The sequence below is a fragment of the Chelonia mydas genome, chromosome 25 (genome assembly GCF_015237465.2).
Source record: "Chelonia mydas isolate rCheMyd1 chromosome 25, rCheMyd1.pri.v2, whole genome shotgun sequence".
Taxonomy (NCBI): domain Eukaryota; kingdom Metazoa; phylum Chordata; order Testudines; family Cheloniidae; genus Chelonia; species Chelonia mydas.
The window spans coordinates 170,058-190,748 of NC_057858.1; the positions used below are offsets into that span (position 1 = coordinate 170,058).

General features: G+C 46.7%; 1 protein-coding gene across 1 annotated transcript in view; it reads left to right on the forward strand.

Moving 5' to 3' along the window:
* SPPL2B (signal peptide peptidase like 2B) overlaps positions 1 to 20,691 on the forward strand; it is an 83,495-nt gene that overhangs the window by 41,906 nt on the left and 20,898 nt on the right. The window contains 5 exon segments of the mRNA XM_037886004.2: positions 7,507 to 7,596; positions 14,373 to 14,512; positions 15,390 to 15,532; positions 19,855 to 19,951; positions 20,230 to 20,346. Of these exon segments, the coding sequence (XP_037741932.1) occupies positions 7,507 to 7,596; positions 14,373 to 14,512; positions 15,390 to 15,532; positions 19,855 to 19,951; positions 20,230 to 20,346 (587 nt within the window).

Below are 20,691 nucleotides of genomic sequence, written 5' to 3' on the forward strand. Positions count from 1 at the left end.
GCACCTCAGAGGCCACCTGTGCAGACCTGGGGAAACCAGTGATGATGCAGCACCAATCCCCATCTCCCCGGCACCAATCCCTGGCACCAACAGGCATGGCGCCACCTTGGTCACCATGTTTGGACTTCTCTGACTCCTATGTGTTCCAGAGGAGCCAGCACAGGAGTCGGCGAAACTCTCAGACTGCGAATATGCAGAGATTTTCCCTCCGGTGCTGTGGCCAGCGCAGTAGCCTTTTTGGACCCCATGGGCGTACCATCCGTTGCAGGGGTCCGTCTCCAGGTACTTCTTCTCGGTTGCATCTGAGGGAAGGGCTGCATCCAGGACTAGGGACCCCTCACAGGCATTGGCCTCAGGCAGCGTTGCCACAGCGGGCACAGTGGCTGGCACTGAGATGGGGGCGGTGGCAGACAACAGGCTGCTTTGAGGAGCCAGGCGGGCAGGAGGGACCCTCCCTGGCACGGGCCTCCTCATCATCTTCACCCGACAAGGTGATGGTGGGAACCTCCCAGGGCCCTCCCCCACCTGACAGCAGAGCCCACCTGCAACTCTTGAGGCGGGTGGCTCAGAATCTGAGCATCCAGATGGAGGAGTGGCACTTTCCCTGATCAAGACTATTCAGGAGAACACCAGAACTTTGTGGCAAGCTCCTACCTCTTAAACTTCCACAGCAAAGGGGGTCGAAAGAAAATATTTCATGCTCTCCGAGGGTTACAAATACCTATTTACACATCCCCCACTGGACTCAGTGGTAGGGGCGGTGGTTAATGCGAGGGAGAGGCAAGGGCAGCAGGGGCTTACTCCTCAAGCTAAGGACACAAAGACGCTGGATCTCTTTGGGAGGAAGATATACTCCACCAAAGGGCTCCAGCTTTGCATCACAAATCAGCAGGTGATCCTTAACTGCTACAATTTTAAATTGTGGGACACGATGCCCAAATTTTCAGACCTTTTCCTGGTGGACTCCAAGTCCGAATTCTCTGCCCTGGTGGATGAGGGCAAGGCTATGGCCAGGACATCACTGCAGGCCATGCTGGACTCAGCAGACTCGGCCACTTGCGCCATGTCCTCAGGCATCACAATGCGACAACATTCCTGGCTGCATGCCTTGGGCCTCCCCACAGAGGTCCAACAAACTATACAAGATTTCCCATTTGAAGGTGCCATGCTGCTCTCAGAGAAAACAGACTTGAAGCTTCATAGTTTGAAAGACTCCCGAGCCACTCGGAGATCGCTGGGGGTGCACACAGTAGCCACCCAGCATAGACACTTTAGGCCTCAGGCTATGCCCCAGCCGTATCAGGGCCAGCCTCGTCAGGGGACCACAATTGCAGGCAGGTGAGAAATCACAACCTGCGTCACCAGCCCCAATCCCCAAACAACCAGGGGTCTGGGTAGTCCAGGCAACCACTGGGCCCCAGGCAGGCCTTTTGAAGATGCGCCCAGGGGCGACATACCAACCCGAGCACTACATCAGCAGTACAGCAGACTTCTTCACCCTTTTCAGCACATCTATCCCATTTCTACCAGGCGTGGTCCCAAATCATCTTGCACGATTGGGTCCTTCGCATAGTAGAAATGGGATAATCTCTCCAATTCTCCTTGCACCTTCCCTCTTCAGGAACCCTTCTCATGAGCAACTCCTTGAACAGGAGATACGAACCCTCCTACTGGCAGGACTTTCAAAGGAGGTTCCGCTGGAGCTCAGGGGCAAGGGGTTCTACTCCCAGTATTTCCTTATACCAAAAGCAAAGGGGGGCCTCAGACCCATATTGGACCTGCACAACCTCAACAGGTTCATGAAGAAACTAAAGTTTCGTATGGTCTCCTTGGCCATCATTATCCCGTCCCTGGATCCAGGAAATTGGTATGCTGCCCTCGACTTGAAGAACAATACTTCCACATTTCCATAATCCCACCTCACAGGCGCTTCCTAAGGTTTGTAGTGGGGGGCATGCACTACCAATTCGCAGTACTCCCGTTTGGCCTGTCATCGGCACCTCCGATGTTCACCAAATGTATGTCAGTCGTGGCCACCTTCCTGCGGAAAAGGCAAGTTCAGGTATTTCCATACCTCGACAACTGGTTAGTGAAGGGCCGGTCCAGGACACAAGTGGATCAACAGGTCAGCCTAATAAGATCCACTTCTGACACACTGGGCCTCCTCTTAAACACTCAAAAGTCAATGCTCACCCCTACTGAGAGAATAGAGTTCATAGGGACGGTGCTAGACTTGAGGCAGGCCAGAGCATTCTTACCTCAGTCCCGCTTTCAGGTTATACACGACATCATACAAGACCTCAAACAGTTTCCTACAACCACAGCAAGGAATTGCTTGAAACTCCTTGGGCACATGGCATCCTGGTTGTATGTGGTGCAACATGTGAGACTCAGACCTCTCCAGGCCTGGCTAGCCTCCAAGTATCAACAGAGCAAACACAGCCTAGACGGTAGTCACACTTCCACCGTGGGTTCTCAAGTCTCTTCAGTGGTGGCTCGACCCCCAAATGGTATGTGCATGGGTCGCCGTCTCCAAACCACGCCCCTCGTTGTGTCTGGTCACCAACGTGTCGGCAATGAGGTGGGGAGTGCACCTCGGAGAGCACAGAACTCAGGGCTTCTGGTCTCCAGAGGAGCTGTTTCTTCACATCAATGTCAGGGAGCTGAGAGCAGTTCATCTGCTGTGTCAGACTTTCCGGCCTCATCTGGAGGGCAGATGCATATCAGTCCTGATGGACAATACAACAGCAACGTTTTAGATCAATAGGCGGGGGAGCATGCATCTCTCCCCTACGTCAGGAAGCGCTCAAGCTCTGGGAGTTCTGCATAGGACGCTTCCAAGAGTATTGAATGTGCTACCTGCCTGGGTCTCAGAACAAGATAGTGGACCATCTCAGCAGGTCTTTTCACAATCACAAGTGGTCCATTCGCCCAGACATAATAAGCAATATCTTCCAACGATGGGGAGTTCCCCATATCGATCTGTTCGCCACAAGGGGCAACAGGAAGTGCCTGCAATTCTGCTCCTTCCTGAGCCATAGTCTGGGCTCGTTGGCAGACTCGTTTCTTCTTCCATGGAATCACAGAATCATAGATTTTAAGGTCAGAAGGGACCATTATGATAAATTAGTCTGACCTCCTGCACAACGCAGGCCACAGAATCTCACCCACCAACTCCTGTAACAAACCCCTAACTTATGTCTGAGCTATTGAAGTCCTTAACTCGTGGTTTAAAGACTTGAAGGTGCAGAGAATCCTCCAGCAAGTGACCCATGCCCCACGCTGCAGAGGAAGGCGAAAAAACCCCATGGCCTCTGCCAATCTGCCCTGGAGGAAAATTCCTTCCCGACCCCAAATATGGCAATCAGCTAAACCCTGAGCATGTGGGCAAGACTCACCAGCTAGACACCTGGGAAAGAATTCTCTGTAGTAACTCAGATCCCACCCCATCAGGCATATCTACTGCTAATAGTCAAAGATCAATTAATTGCCAAAATTAGGCTATCCCATCATATCATCTCCTCCATAAACTTATCAAGCTTAGTCTTGAAGCCAGATATGTCTTTTGCCCCCAATGCTTCCCTTGGAAGACTGTTCCAGAACTTCACTCCTCTGATGGTTAGAAACCTTTGTCTAATTTCAAGTCTAAACTTCGTGATGGCTAGTTTATATGCATTTGTTCTTGTGTCCACATTGGTACTGAAGAACAACCTCTTCTACACGTTCGCTCCTATCCCGCTCGTTCACAAGGTCCTCCTCAAAATCTGCAGGGATGGAGCCTCGGTGATCCTGGTAGCACCAACCTGGCCATGTCAGCATTGGTACACCATGCTACTGAAGCTATCAGTGCATACTCCAATCACTCTGCCTTTAGTACCAGACCTCATCACTCAACATCACAGCCAGCTCCAGCATCCCGATATCGAGTCTCTCCACCTCATGGCTTGGAAGCTGAGTGGTTTAATCCACTAGAGCGCTCACGCTCAGACCCTGTGAGGGAGGTTCTTCTGGGCAGCAGAAAACCATTGACCAGGACTACCTACTTAGCCAAGTGGAAGAGACTCTCGATTTGGTGTTTACAGAGCCATATCCCTCCGACACAATCTGCCATTCCCTTTATCTTGGACTATCTGCTAAAGTTGAAACAGCAGGGCTTGTCACACTCGTCAGTAAAGGTTCACCTGGCTGCCATCTCGGCTTTCCACCCAGGAGAGGCGGGCCACTCCATCTTTGCTAGCCCGATGGTGTGACGTTTTCTTAAAGGACTAGATGGGCTATATCCTCAAATCCAGTGGCCAACTCCAGCTTGGAACCTTAACCTGGTGCTCTCGAGGCTGATGGGGCCTCCGTTTGAGCCCTTAGCAACATGCTCACTGTTCTATCTGTCTTATAAAGTGGCTTTCTTAGTCACGATAACTTCAATCAGGAGGGTGTCTGAGCTGAAGGCCCTCACATCTGACTCTCCCTATATCATCTTTTACAAAGACAAGGTGCAGCTTCGACCTCACCCAGCATTGCTCCCGAAGGTGGTCTCAAATTTCCATACCAGCCAAGACATATTTCTTCCAGTTCAGGCTCCACTACCTAGATGTTTGGCGCGCATTGGCTTTTTATACTGAAAGAACAAAGCCGTTCCGCAAGTTGAACCAGCTGTTTGTCATGGTGGCGGATAGGGTGAAGGGTCTCCCTGTGTCCTTCCAAAGGATATCATCGTGGATCATGTCCTGTATCCAGGCCTGCTATGACCTGGCAAAGGTCCCTATCCCCGCACTGATGGTGCATTTCACCAGAGCTCAGGTTTCCTTGGCGGCCTTCCTGGCCCAGGTTCTGATCCAGGAGATCTGTAGAGTGGCAACATGGTCCTCGGTTCATACCTTCACTTCCCATTATGCTATCACCCATCATGCCAGGAATGATGCAGCATTCGGCAGAGCAGTGCTTCAATCAGCTGTTCCATGAACTGGATATGTGTCAACAGTGTGCCCTTGTTGCCCAAGAAGGCCATTGGCATATTGAGCTGTATTAGTAGGAGCATTGCCAGCAGATCGAGGAACGTGATTATTCCCCTCTGTTCGGCACTGGTGAGGCCACATCTGGAGTACTACGTCCAGTTTTGGTCCCCCCACTACAGAAGGAATGTGGACAAATTGGAGAGAGTCCAGGGGAGGGCAACAAAAATGATTAGGAGGCTGGGACACGTGACTTACGAGGAGAGGCTGAGGGAACTGGGCTTGTTTAGTCTGCAGAAGAGAAGAGTGAGGGGGGATTTGGTAGCAGCCTTCAGTTACCTGAAGGGGGGTTCCAAAGGGGATGGAGCTCGGCTGTTCTCAGTGATGGCAGATGACAAAACCGAGAAGCAATGGTCTCAAGTTGCAGTGGGGGAGGTCTATGTTGGATATTAGGAAACACTATTTCACTAGGAGGGTGGTGAAGCCCTGGAATGGGTTACCTAGGGTGGTGGTGGAATCTCCATCCTGAGAGGTTTTTTAGGCCCAGCTTGACAAAGCCCTGGCTGGGATGATTTAGTTGGTGTTGATCCTGCTTTGAGCAGGGGATTGGACTAGATGACCTCCTGAGGTCTCTTCCAACCCTAATATTCTATGATTCTATGACTACACCTCCTGGGTAAGGCTTGGGAATCACCTAATTGGAATTGACATGAGCAAACACTTGAAGAAGAAAAAACGGTTACCTACCTTTCATAACTAACTGTTGTTCTTCGAGATGTGTTGCTCATGTCCATTCTAAAGCCACCTGCCTTCCCCTCTGTCAGAGTAATCCAGCAAGAAGGAACTGGAGAGGTGGTGAGTCAGCAGGGTCCTATATGCAGTGCCATGAAGTCACGACTCTGGGGGCTCCACAGCCGACCCGACGGGTACTGCTAGGGGAAAAACCTTCTGGTGACTGTGCACACGGCACGCACACACCTAATTGGAATGGACCTGAGCAACACATCGCAAAGAATAACAGTTAGGTAACTTTTTTTTGTTGCCTTTTTCTGTTATGCCCTTTAGTGGCTGATATCTGTCAGGTTGCAGACCTATTGAAGTGTGACTTCTTTTTAGGGATGCTTTGACATCTTTTTTTCAGTTTTATGAGTTAAACTATAAAAACGGATTCTTTTAATATTGGATATGACTAGAGAATGGCATTGCAATGTGGACATGAATCCAGAATAGTTGTCCCTTGTGTCTTGAGAAAGTTAAATTGAATCTGACATCACCATGCAAAATTTCTTGGAGCTTAATACTATCCTTTTGGGGAAATGCTGATACGCATCTTTATCGTTTAAAGTAATATGTTAACCTGAGTGCTGGGTCTTAAAACCTCACTATAAAATGCCGTTTTGGAAATCTATTTTGCATTTCCAGTCAAATTAACATTTATCGTTTTCAGAGGCCTTTGTAAGACAGGGCTGTTGTAAACTTGCCTAAGTGAATTTAATAATGAAGGATTAATCAGCTCTACAGTTGATTTGGGGAGCAGAGCGGTCGTAGGTGCTATTGTAAGATAAATAACGTTGTTGTTAGATGGACAGACAATGATTTGCAAGTCTCTGTAACGGATCTTTTCTGTTCTAGTAAATGTACAGTGATACTGAGATCAGGGTGTAGCCATCTTTTGCATACATAAGACAGCACATGATCCTAAATTGTATTATTTTTATCTACTATGAGGAAAAGGTTTATTAATCTGCTTCTCCTGCCTATGCAGAATGGCTGTTGGTTTGAGATGTTGATGTCTGATACACAGACTGAAGGACACTAGAACAGATTCAAAGAATCATAGTAGATTAGGGTTGGAGGTCATCTAGTCCAACCTCCTGCTCAAAGCAGGACCAAGTAAATCATCCAAGTAAATCATCCCAGCCAGGGCTTTGTCAAGCCGGGCCTTAAAAACCTCTAAGGATGGAGATTCCACCACCTCCCTAGGTAACCCATTCCAGGGCTTCACCACCCTCCTAGTGAAATAGTGTTTCCTAATATCCAACCTAGACCTCCCCCACTGTAACTTGAGACCATTGCTCCTTGTTCTGTCATCTGCCACCACTGAAAACAGCCGAGCTCCATCCTCTTTGGAACCCCCCTTCAGGTAGTTGAAGGCTGCTATCAAATCGCCCCTCACTCTTCTCTTCCCTTCCCTAGACTAAACAAGTCCAGTTCCCTCAGCCTTTCCTCATAAGTCATGTGCCCCAGCCCCCTGATCATTTTCATTGCTCTCCGCTGGACTCTCTCCAATTTGTCCACATCCTTTCTGTAGTGGGGGCCCCAAAACTGGACGCAATACTCCAGATGTGGCCTCATTCACATTATTATGGACAGTAAATCGGCCTCTTGTAACTTTTACTGTTGTTTTGTGTTAGGCATTTGGTTTATTTTCTGTTATAATCCCAAATGTTAATATGTCTTGTTCCTTTCAAAAACTTTTCAAATGATTAGAAATAGACCTTTACCTCTACTAAAGAAATACAGCCAGCTCTACAAAGACTTCTGTTCTGACTTTCAGGCTCCCCCAAAAGGTAACTGGAGTCAGTATGAAGAGATTGATATTCCTGTGGCTTTGCTCAGCTACACTGACATGTTAGATATTGGAAAGGTAAGCACTTTATAGAACAATTTCACTTATACCATCTGAAGCATGTCATGCCACAGCAGTGTGTTTGCAGTGCATTTTAGAAGCTTTTTAAGATGGGCACTTTTCTCAATGAGTGAATGGTTACTGTAAACCAATAAGCTTATTTTTCCTGTCTTAAGTATCCACAAAAATGAAATTCTCTACAGAGAGGCTTATGCTGTATCTTCAGTGTGAAACCCAGTGGGCACTAAATGAGATGGTATAATTTAGAATGCTTTGGGCTTGACACCAATATCATGAATAAGTAAAACCATCACCTTGTTCTCAAATATTTTTACTAAGGTTTTGAGTCTATCTCCACGGGAGATTTACTCCACACTAAATCGAGTTACTCTGGTGTGAAAATACCTGCATACACACAATATAATTCATTAGCCTGCCCCAACTCTGCATTTATTGCAAACTCTGAACTCCTCTTTCAAGGTGTGCTAAGTTCGATATAAGTTGAGTTTGTGTGGTCAGTTCATGTGCGTACAGTGCTGCTGCACACTACTTTGGCAGTCGTCCAACTGCTGTCTCACGCTGTTTTGCAGGCATCTGTTACTGACCTGTGTGTTTACTTGTGTGCCCTCTACTGCTCTGTAGTCAAGTTGACTGTATGTCCCCTCCCCCTAACTAAAATTTGGCACATGCCAGGATTGGTCCATTTGCTCCTTGATTCCTATATATTGACACTGTAGCAATATCATTCCAGCAGCATTTACAACATGCCTCAAGCAGCCATGCTGAGACCCTAGATCTCCTCACCATCTGGGGAGAAGTATTGGTGGAACAGCTTCTTGGGGCAGCGACTGGAATAAAGATGTGTTTGTGGACATTGCTGGTCAGAGGTCCTCAGGTGGTCAAAATTGGATTGCTGACCAGTGCCAGATAAAGAGCCAACAGCTCAAGAGGACTTATGCTAAAACCAGGGATGCTAGGAAACAGACTGGCCATGGAAATATAACCTGTCCATTTTTTGAGGAGCTGCGCAGGATTTTAAGTAGTTGCACCACTACTGAGCCCAAGGAAGCTGTGGACCCTGCATTTCCCTCTTCCCATGGATAAGCAGCACGAGGCATCAAAGGAGGAGAATGAGGAGGGCAGTGAAGAGCTCTCCCTGGAAAGCCAGAATCTCTTTAGAACTCAAAATGCTGAGGGTGAGCAAGTAGAAGCCATCCTGATTCTCAGCAGGAAACCCAGCCGGGAGGCAGAACCTCTCAAGGGAATCTTGGCATATATCTGTCTTTACAATTTATTATTGCACTATACTGCTATACTAACTTCTATTTTTTGAGTAGTGTCCCTATGGGTGCTCCCCTCAGCTGCACATGCGCCTCTTGAGCACTTGATTGGAGGCTTTCAGCTAGCAGTGTCCATTTGGCCTACGCGTGCATTCTAAGCCTCTTTGTGCCAGACACCGAAGCTTTATAGGGATGCGTGGGTGAACCACCTTCAGTTCCTTCTCAGCTGCCTTGGCCAGAGTTGGAGCCTTAGTGTGTCCACCTTGAGCATGCCTCAGCCTTTCTGTTTTTCCTTAGCGTTACAATATTTAGTGTAAAGAAAAGGAGTACTTGTGGCACCTTAGAGACTAACCAATTTATTTGAGCATACGCTTTCGTGAGCTACAGCTCACTTCATTGGATGCATGTAGCTCACGAAAGCTTACGCTCAAATAAATTGGTTAGTCTCTAAGGTGCCACAAGTACTCCTTTTCTTTTTGCGAATACAGACTAACACGGCTGTTACTCTGAAACCTGTCAATATTTAGTGTAGTGGTTGTTAGTTGTGAGTTTAGTTCAGTGGTTCCCAAACTTGTTCTGCTGCTTGTGCAGGGAAAGCCCCGGCCGGGCCGGGCCAGTTTGTTTACCTGCCGCATCCGCCGTTTCGGCCGATTGCGGCTCCCTCTGGCCACGGTTCACTGCTCCAGGCCAATGGGGGCTGCAGGAAACGGCACGGGCCGAGGGACGTACCGGCCGCCGCTTCCAGCAGCGCCCATTGGCCTGGAGCAGCGAACCATGGCCAGTGGGAGCCGCGATTGGCCGAACCTGCGGACGCGGCAGATAAACAAACCAGCCCGGCCCGGCAGGGGCTTTCTCCACACAAGCGGCGGAACAAGTCTGGGAACCACTGGTTTAGTTAGTTAGTTTGTATAGGTAGTGAGGGGGTTGTTTGTTCTCTTGTTTTCCTGGCAGGGTATGCCAGCTCGCTAGGCTTCAAACACTGCCTCTCGTGCTGAAAGGCTATATCTGTAAGCAACAGATACTCTAAGTGCATCCATTGCTTGGGGGAGTCCCACTTCTCCCAGAAGTGCAACATCTGTTTGGCCCTCAAGTCTAGGACAATGAAGATCAAGCTAAGACTGCTTCCTGTGACCAGAACCAGGTCAGGAGACATCCCTGTACATCTGTCCCTAGACAGATTCAGAGCCTCGTCTACCTCATGGCAGGCTTTTCCTGAGGAAGGGAAGACTTTAGAGGCTCCCCAAAAAGAGGAGGGTTGAGACGCCCATCAAAGAGCCCGCTCCAAAAAGGACCAGGTTCTGGACCAAGTCTTTGGTCTCTGAGGGAACTATTGAGGCCAAGTTTCAGAGTAGCAGGCGTGTTAGTCTGTATTCACAAAAGAAAAGGAGTACTTGTGGCACCTTAGAGACTAACAAATTTATCTGACATGCATCTGATGAAGTGAGCTGTAGCTCATGAAAGCTTATGCTCAAATAAATTTGTTAGTCTCTAAGGTGCCACAGCTACTCCTTTTCTTATTGAGGCCAAGGACTCCTCCACTGATACGGGTGGGGCTGTGAAGCCCCAAAGCTGCAAGTAGAAGACATGGCTCTGTTAGGGCCCCGATACCCTCTACCAGCAAAGAGAGCAAGCGTAGGACATGTCGAGTTTGGCCCAGTCATCGGTACTTATGTGTCCAGCCCAGCTTTCAGTACCAATGCAGTCTGTCCAACTGCTGGTACCAGTGCATTCGGCATCTTCAGCACTGAACAAACAATAATGCCCCCTTCAACTGCGGTGCGTTCATCGTTGGAACATGCCACCATGTTGGGACCGGATTCCTTCTTGGTACCTTGGGAATTCTGATACTCTAAGGACCAAGGTATCAAATGAACCAGAGACTCTGCTTTTTATGGTACCGAGCACCTTTCAGTATCAAGACCACAGTCTCCAGGCCACTGTCCTCCATCACCACAGGAGACTCATCCACTTTCAGCAGGTGCCGCCACATGGGTTGATGTGGAAGATGAAGAAGATTCTCAATGGGTCCTCTCTGTTTCAGTCAGGGATTCACCAACATACCCCTTCAGGAATCCCTTTCCAGCTAATCAGGAGTATTTTACTGATCACCAAGGGTGATAGAATCAACCCTATATGCCACCTTCCCTTCTATATGGACCACAATGACCACATTGGGGCTGCTGGGTGGCCTATCGACAGCAGTTTGCCAGACCACCAGTACCATCTCATAGGGAAATCAAGGTTTTGCAACCTACCCCTCGCCAACCAACCCCCACACTGGAAACCTTTGAGGAACAGGAAGCTAGGGCAGATGAGGAGGCCATCCGTGAAACTGCCATCTCCTCTTCATCGCTGGATGAGGCAGTCATGCCTCCATCACCTTCTATGGCTGATGACTTCCCATCCCAACCCCTCCAAAAAAAATAAACAAGAGAGAACTGGAGGTTGTATTTTAGATTGGAGAGGGAAAATGACAGGGAGCTAGCCAGAGACAGTGTTACAGTGGCCAGAGACATGCAGAGGCAACTCCTGGAGACAATACAGAAGGAGAATGCTCTGCTGTGGTGCATGCTACAAGCTGGTACACAGACAATACAGTGCCCGTAACCAGGACCCAGCCATGTCTGCAGCCCCTGGACAATACAGGGTACTGGGAACACCAGCATATGTTCCCCCACTGTGCTCCCACAGCCATGCTCCCCCTGCCATTCCCCTCCCAAACTCAGGGAAGTGAGGACAATTGCACCTGCGAGCCCGGCTCTTTTGAGCTATCTAATGCCCCTGCTAACTTTGAGCCCAGGCATGCAACACCGGAAAATGAGAAGAAGCAGCAGAGGCAAGTCATATACTCGTCCATGAATTGGAGCCCCACTCTTAATCCACCTATTGCTGTGTGCTGCTCTCCACTGCACTGTGTCACTTTAAAGCTGTGTTTCATTGTTGTTTTAATTAAAGCTTTGTTATTTCTTGTTGTTAGATACTAAATTGTTTAATAATAAAAACCATTAAAATTAATTCATAAAGAATCTGCAGTGCATAATATAGAAAATCTGTAAATTTTGCGTAAATCGTAGGTTTTTATGAAAGTGTAAAGGTGCACACATGATAAAATGAGGACTGCCACAATGTGCCACTTCTGCCACCCATAAAAGAGACTACAATGTATACAATCCATTCTTCTCCTTCCACCACCCCCGCCATAACAGCTGAATGTACAGCTGCATGTTTTCAGGCCTGAGACTAAAGATAAGAGGCATCCCCTCGCCCTGACGTTTCATTTTCTAATGGATGCCTTGCTGTCTGCTCAAACTGTTGAGCATGTCTTTGCACCTAGCACCACACCCCTTGTTAAGGCTTTCTCCCTTATGCTCATAAGTATTGTGCACAATACAGCATGCAGTTAGGCAAGTTGTTTTCTGCAGCTTTCAACCTAGCCCATAAACAGTGCCACCTTTCTTTCAGATGGCCAAATGCACATTCCACTGTCTGCAGCTACTGAGGCAATAGTTAAACAGTTCCTTCCTTCTGTCCAAGTGGTTCTGAATGGCTTCTTTATCCAGGGAAGCAGAGGTTAAGCCATGTCTCCCAGGATAACCAGAGCAGTGTCCATACCATTAATGTCCATGGTGATCCTGGGGTAATAGTCTCCTTTAGTCATTAAGGTAAATAGGGAGAGTTCCAAAAGAACCTGTGTTTATGGACTTTTCCAGATGCCTCTGCATTTATGTTTGTGAACCTGCCATGGTGGTCACGCAGGCCTTGGAGCACCATGGAAAAATACCCCTTTCTGTTTATAAGCACTGTGCACTGGTCGGGGAGCAAATGATAGGCACATGGGTCCCATCAATTGCCCCAGTACAATTTGTGAGCCACGTGCGTGCAAAGCCATCAGTAATCTCCTAAGCATTACCAGACTTTATAACCAGTGCAACAGTACCTTAGGCATGGCATCACACACCTGCATGACAATGGCCTCAACAATTGATCTCCCTATGCCAAATTGGTTGGCTGTGGACTGGTAATGTTCAGGGGTGGCCAACTTCCGGACAGAAAGGGTGACCTGCTTCTCAACAGCTGTGGAGCACTGCATGTTGGTATGCTGCCACTGCAGCTCCAGAGCAGGTCAGCACATATCTCAGAAAAGGCTGCTTTCACCATCCTGGAATTCTCTCACCACTGCTGGTCATCCCAGGTCTGGAGAATGATCCTTTTCCACCAATCGACTCTGGCTTCCTAAGCCCAGAAATGGTGCTGCACGGTGTGAAACTACTCCAGGAACAGCTCCTGTAGTAAAGGTTGCTCAGTATCTCCTTCATCCTCCTTTTCCCACCGCTGCTGCTGCTGCAGCCACATCATCTGTTTGGTAGTGTGGCAGGTTAAGTCCAGAACCAAGCCCACTCAGCTCTGAGAGCACAAATAAAGTCCAAACAGCCTTTGTGTATTCGCAGTTGCCAGCATAGCACCACAGTGCATTGTCTGGTCTGTGGTGGCTGACAGCAATTTGAAACTGGCACTAGTCTGCGCAGAAGGAGAAGAAGCAAGGGATGGAGAGAGCAGAATTATAGGATTTTTTTAATTTGACCCCAAGTCCCAGAATTCCACTGGCTTCTGCCTGGCTTCCACTATGCATCTGCAATGCACAATGAGAAAAATCCGAGAATACACACTGCTCAGCAGCGAAGCAGAGGATCATGGGTATCTTCCCAGAATGCCACAAGATTAGTACACAACAAGACTCCACCACATGTATGCAATGATGCGAATTGAAAGACAGCATAACCATCCCATATGCACACTATTGGTATGGCTTACATACTGCACGCCAACTAGTGCGTGTCAACTTGGTGTGAAATAAACCCCCTGCACAGAGAAGGCCTCTGAGTGCTTTTGTAAAAAAACAAATAACATAACCTCTTTGGGCCATGTGTCTTATCGACTGCATAAAAAAAACCAAAAGTCCTTTTCTAGTTCTTATCAAAGGGGCTTCCAGTCCTCTCTACCTTGGGAACGTGCATAGAAGCGTTTCTCTGGGTACGAGATTGTCATCATCAAGTTAATGGCATCTACATTGAACTAAGGAGATTCTGCCACTAGTTTGTTTTCTTTGAGGTCAGCAGGTTAACTTCTTTCAAAAATGTAGCCATCCTTAGCTACTCCACTCCTCTTTGGAGAATCTTGCTTTTGGGGAGGAGGAGGCTAAGTAAGAAGACATGAAGGGTGGGAATTTTCAAAAGCACTCAGTGTTCCTCTAACTTTGAGGCACCTGAGTCAATGTGGAGCAGTTTTGAAAATCCCATCATGGTTCTCTTGGAGGACGTGGGTCATGTTGCTAAACCGCCAACTACAAACAATGGAGCTGTCAACATCAGGCTGAAGGCTGAGTGAGGGGAACTGACAAAACACTTTCACATAGATAGATAGCAATAGAAATTATCTTACTGGGTTCAAAGAAATAGTTGATTCTGATGAGGCTGAAACACTAAACAGTTTGTAATTATCACGTTTCTATTACAGAGTTTTGGCAGATCAGTGAAGGTGGCAATGTATGCGCCAAATGAGCCTGTTCTTGACTATAACATGGTGATTATCTTTGTAATGGCTGTGGGCACCGTTGCAATTGGAGGCTATTGGGCAGGAAGCAGGGATGTGAAAAAGTAAGTAGAGCAAATTGAGTGCCATGTTGTGCAGATGTTCTTGAGTTCTGTTATGGTTCAAAGAATGCTTAGCAAATATGATTCAGAGAAGCCCAAAGCGGCACTGCTCCAGCTGTTGGGGTGGCTGGGCCTGTGCATCTGAAATGGGAAAACACTGAAGTGATAAATATATGTGTGGGCAAGCCTAGAATCATAGAATATCAGGGTTGGAAGGGACCTCAGGTCGTCATCTAGTCCAACCCTCTGCTCAAAGCAGGACCAACACCAACTAAACAATGATCTTTGGAGTTACTTCAATATAATTTGAATTTACGGAAATTTGGTGCCTCAATTTACAAAGAAAAAACTTGGAGCACGTTTTTAAAATGTTAAAAAGAAGAATCCAGCAGAAATCTTAGTCTTCCTATCTGGGCCTCTGTAAGGGCTCCTTTAGGCTTTTATTGGTGTTTTTCAGTTCATAGAAAATATTTTAGATAACTTTTTTTTTCTTACTAGTATAATTTCATTTAGAGAGGGATTTATTTATCCACCCAATGATAATTTTAGTGCAAGAAATACAACAAATATTTTTAATCAAATGTTGACTAAAGTGTGAATGTTTTGCAGCATGTGTTGAGCATCTTTTCATATTTTAAAATATTAAATATTTCATCTTTTAAACACTATGTTCATTGAGACCCGTTGCTGAAATTTTATATATTCCCTTTCCTAAGAAGGAAAAAGTGGTGCTCCATTGACTCCATGCAGGCCCAGGTGTCATCTCATTCTCATCCTCTTCCTCCCATTGCTCCCCCTTTTTGTGCTGTGCACCATGAAGGATGAGAGCCCTTGTCTGTTCACTGCAGGATCTGATTATCGACATGCTGCTCTCTTTCAGGCGATACATGAAGCACAAACGAGATGATGGGGCAGAAAAACATGATGATGAAACAGTTGATGTCACTCCCATCATGATCTGTGTATTTGTGGTGATGTGCTGCTCTATGCTGGTCCTTCTTTATTTCTTCTATGACCACTTAGGTGCTTTTTTATTATATTTCTATAAAATTGTCTTATTTTATACCTAGTTTGAAAAGTGATTGTAAAAATGGCTGCCATTTCATAAACAGGTTAGATTCCTTTGTTTGTTTAGAGTCTCATCTACTTATTCCAGTGACAGACATGCTTTTTACTACTTCTGGTAGCTCTGAGGACTTGCACATCTCTTTGAGGGTAAACTGGATTGCCATGTAGCTTGTGCATCAACAGGACTGTTAGTGAAGTTCCCATTGCAGGGCCAAATTCAGTTTTCAGTTACCCTTCTGTAGCCCCATTGAAGTGAATGGGATTGCACAGATGTAACTGGTGTCAGAATGTGGGTAGCAAAATCTTTGGTGGTGATGCCCAAGCTAGAAAGGAAACTATTACTCTCGAATCCCAGGTTGTTGTGGGTTTTTTTTTTCTTACAAACACACCTTTTTTTTACTTCTAACCTGAGAAAATTTTATCTCATCTTATTGATGTGTAATAGACATGAAACCTTGATATGCCATTTCTAGTCACTTCTCAGAGTAGAAATGCAAGTCGGAGATCAGTCTCTGAATTAAAATGTTTCATGGCTACTGTAGTCTCTTTCTCAGCAGTGTTTGCTGTTCCATCCCTGTGGTCTTCAGCTTTGAATCCATGCCATCCAATGGTCAGAAAAGATTTGAGTTACAGTGTTTCTGAGCTGAAAATCAGACTATATATTAGTTAACCTTCCAGGAACATACTGATTTAGATCTGTTAAATAATTTTATCTCACCAGCAAAAACCAGAGGGGAATTTTTTTCTCCTCTAAAGGAACATCATGAAGTAGTTAAGCCCAAAATGTAGAACAAAGAGGTTTGCAACAGCAGGGTTTTTTAATATATATCTTTTATTTCATTCTTCAATGTCCTCTGCAGATTTCTTTTCTTCCCCACAACTGACTTTCTGATGGGGAAGCAAGGAAAACTGCAAGAGCGGTCATGCACCCCTCCCCGGCAGTGTGGATGCATTGTTTCGGGCTCCTGGAGTAGCCAGCAGAGAGGTAAATCACCCGGGGTGGGAGGCTGGGGCCACCCCAGCTGGTAGCTCCTATCCTGCAGTGGACTCAGCTGCTAGTCCCAGCTGGGCTGGGGGCAGGGGAGGGTGGAACTTCCTCTTCTCCTGCAGGAAGGGCTAGGGCTACGGCTAGGTCAGACTCACCTCCAGAAACCACCCCCAGCTGCAGGAAGCTCCACACACACACACCCGCTTCCTGCCCCCCATCGCTCCTCAGTTGCGGGGAGAGTCGTCACTGTATGGAGAGCGGCTCCCCCATCTGTCCAACGCCTGTGCATCCGGATTCCCGCACACCCAGACCCCCTCACCAAGCCTCATCCCCACACCCAGACCCCCAACGCACCTGAACCCTCACCCCACCAAGCCTCACCCCTGAATGTGGAGCCCTCCTGCACCCAGACCCCCCTTGCCAAGTCCCAGTCACTTGCCAAGCCCCAGCCCCTGCACTCAAACCCCAGTCCCACTGAGCCTCACCCCCTGCATTTGGAGCCCCCCTGCACCCAAACTCCGGGCCGAGCCCCACCCCTGCACCCACACCACCCCCTGCTGAGCCCCCCCTCCTCTACCTGGACCACCTCAATGAGCCCCCCGCACCCAGCCCCCCCACCCCACTGAGCCCCAACCAGTTGCACCCAAGCCCCACTCCCCCACCACATGGAACCCCACTGCTGAGCCCTCCACACCCAGACCGCCCCCCACCCCGCTGAGCCCCATCCCCTCACAGCAGACCGCCGCCCCCCCCACTGAGCCCCAACTATCTTCACCTGGAACCCCTACAGAGTCCCATTGCTTCTGCATCTGGAACCCTGCAAAGAGCCCCTGTGCATCCAGATCGACACCCAGACCCCTACTGAGACGCCCCACCCAGACTGCCCCACACAGAACCCTCTCAACACAAACCTGGATCCCCCACACTAAGTCCCTCCACACTTGGATCCTGCCGGGCTGAGCCAACCTGCCAGCACGTGACACAGAGGGGCAGGACCGCAGGGTGTTTCTGGGGTAGGCCCGGCCCTTGCACTGTGTCAGGGTCAGATGCAGCCTCACCGCCAAGTTCATGTCCTGGGTGGGAAGGAAGGAGGGCTGCAGGGTGATCTCCCACCTCTCTGCAGCCAGTGGCCTATGCTCCCCATTACCATGCTGGAGATCCACATTTATTTATTTATTTAACAAATAAAATGTGCATAGTTTTAAAATATTGTGCACAGAACTTTTAATTTTTTTGGTACAGAATTTTTAATTTTTTAGTGTAGAATTCCCTTGGGTGTACTTCTAGCACCTCAGTGAGAGGTGACTGTCTCTTCCCTGAGATCATATCTTAAGGACTGGAACTTCCTTCTTTCATAATAATCATAGAAACTGAGATGGAGAAAGAACCACTAGAGTGCTTACACATTCTCCTTGTCAATGCAAGCTTTCCAGGGGTGGTCATGTGCCCAGGTCTGATCTACTAGTATTCTAGAGATTAAATTTAAGAAGCCATATTACCCATCCTCAATTAAAGACTTAAGAAGCTCTATTTATTTAGCTTATCAAAGAGAGGCTTAAGAGCTGATTTGATCACAGTCTATAAATACCTACCAGGGGACAAGATTTCTGATAGTAGAGAGCTCGTTAATGTAGCAGACAAAAGCAGAACAAGATCCAGTGTCTGGAAGCTGAAGCTAAATAGATTTAGGAAAGAAACGAGGCATGATTTTTAAACATGGTAATCGGGACAATTTAGATAGGGACATGGTGGATTCCCCATTGCTTGAAGTTTTTAATCAAGGTTCCAAACTTTCTGCTTTTGCTTGACCACAAGTTCTAGGCTTGATGCAGGTATTGCTGGTGTTATGGAAGCATTCAGACTAGATGATTATAATGGTCCTTTTTGGCCTTAAAATCTATGAATCCCCACTTAGATGTGGAACTCAGTGCCCCATGCTCTTGGTCTTGTCTGGAGAGGTCTGTGTAATTGAAATGTATAAACTGATTTCTTAGTCATTTTAATGTTGTTAAAACATGGAAAGCAGCATCAGATTTTATACACTTATCATGTAATTTAGTAGATTACTGTTAAATTATATGGTCACTTCAGAAAGGGACCTGGAAATGTAGCTTGAAAGTTTAATTCACTGAAATGAGCTCCAGCTAATAACCATTAAAGGCTTTGTAGAGCAACATGTTTTTATGCCCCATCTTTATGTAAGGAATGGAAGAAGAAAATCCTTTATATCAACATATTAATAAAACTGATTAACAAAACCCACATAAAGAAAAGGAGTACTTGTGGCACCTTAGAGACTAACCAATTTATTTGAGCATAAGTTTTCATGAGCTACAGCTCACTTCATCGGATGCATACTGTGGAAAGTTTAGAAGATCTTATTATATACACACAAAGCATGAAAAAATACCTCCTCCCACCCCACTCTCCTGCTGGTAATAGCTTATCTAAAGTGATCACTCTCCTTAAAATGTGCATGATAATCAAGTTGGGCCATTTCCAGCACAAATCCAGGTTCTGGAAATGGCCCAACTTGATTATCATATACATTGTAAGGAGAGTGATCACTTTAGATAAGCTATTACCAGCAGGAGAGTGGGGTGGAGGGAGGTATTTTTTCATGCTTTGTGTGTATAAAAAGATCTTCTACACTTTCCACAGTATGCATCCGATGAAGTGAGCTGTAGCTCACGAAAGGTCATGCTCAAATAAATTGGTTAGTCTCTAAGGTGCCACAAGTACTCCTTTTCTTTTTGCGAATACAGACTAACATGGCTGTTACTCTAAAACCCACATAGTGACCAGATGAGTATGTGACCAGTAAAGTGGTAAATAGCTGTCCATTTTTTGGTGTAATTTAAAGGCAAACTGCTAAATATTTGCAAGATACAGCTTGTTATCTATTAATAACTGCATGCAACAAAGTCTATTGCATAAGAGCAAATGGGCAACTAATAGAGGATGAGCTAGAAAAAATTCAACAATATTTAAGTAGTAAGAGACCTCAGGTGCAAACAGTAATACTTCAGAATCCCCTTGGGAGTTTAACCTTCTATCTATAAAACTGTAAACAACCTCTTCCCTGTCTTGCCACTGGCTGTTGTCTTGCATGAACAAGTAACTTTTTTCATTTACCTGAATAATCCCACTAGATAGCAATGATGGCTTTTAATACACTTTTTAATATGGTTTTCTTTTCTCCAGTTTGGGGATATGGAGAGCCACATGGTTGAGATGTGAGGGACAGTGTCTGGTATCGTACCATCACTTATTAATTTTACTCTTTCAGTCTATGTTATTATAGGGATTTTCTGCCTGGCTGCCTCCATTGGTCTCTACAGTTGTCTGTCTCCCTTTGTAAGAAGATTCCCATTGGGGAAGTGCAGGTATTTGACCATTTGCATACTTTTTAAAGTCAAAAATATGTTTCATGAAGTCTTAGAGTATTGGATGCTTCCCTTGGGTGTTAGGTCGGAGTTAGACTTGGATTGTTGCTGCATAATTTAAAATGTTAAACTGAAAAAGGGTAATTGTGCCAAAAATCAGGAGCAGGTCTGAGTGGTTGTTTTCCAGTATGCCTCTTTGGTGTTCAAAGCTTTACCTAAAGTGCCCTTGATATTCCCTTTGTCTGTTAATGTTTACATGGTATGTTTTCCACTTTCAGAATCCCTGACAACAACTTGCCATATTTTCACAAGCGTCCGCAGGTCCGGATGTTGCTTCTGGCTGTGTTTTGTATCTCTATTAGTGTGGTCTGGGGAGTCTTCAGAAATGAAGATCAGTAAGTCCAATGAGTCACTGTAATACTGAATACTTTGTGTTGTCCAAGAGAACAAGTTAACAGACCCGCTCAAAAGCCTGTGTTGTACTGCTCCTGAGTTCAGGAAGGGAGGAGGGGCTGCAGAATTTAGGCAGCTAGAAATTGTCAACCACATCTTCCAGGAACTGAGTACTTCATCCCTGCACTGTACTCTGAGCCCACTGACCCATGGTTCATAAAGCTGTACCTGCTACCAAGCCCAGGTTTTCATAGGCACAGCACATTGTGCTGCCACTGGGGTCCTGGGTGGTCTTGCACTTCGCAGGGCCTCAACCTTCCAGAATGGGAATGGAAATTAGGCCGTGA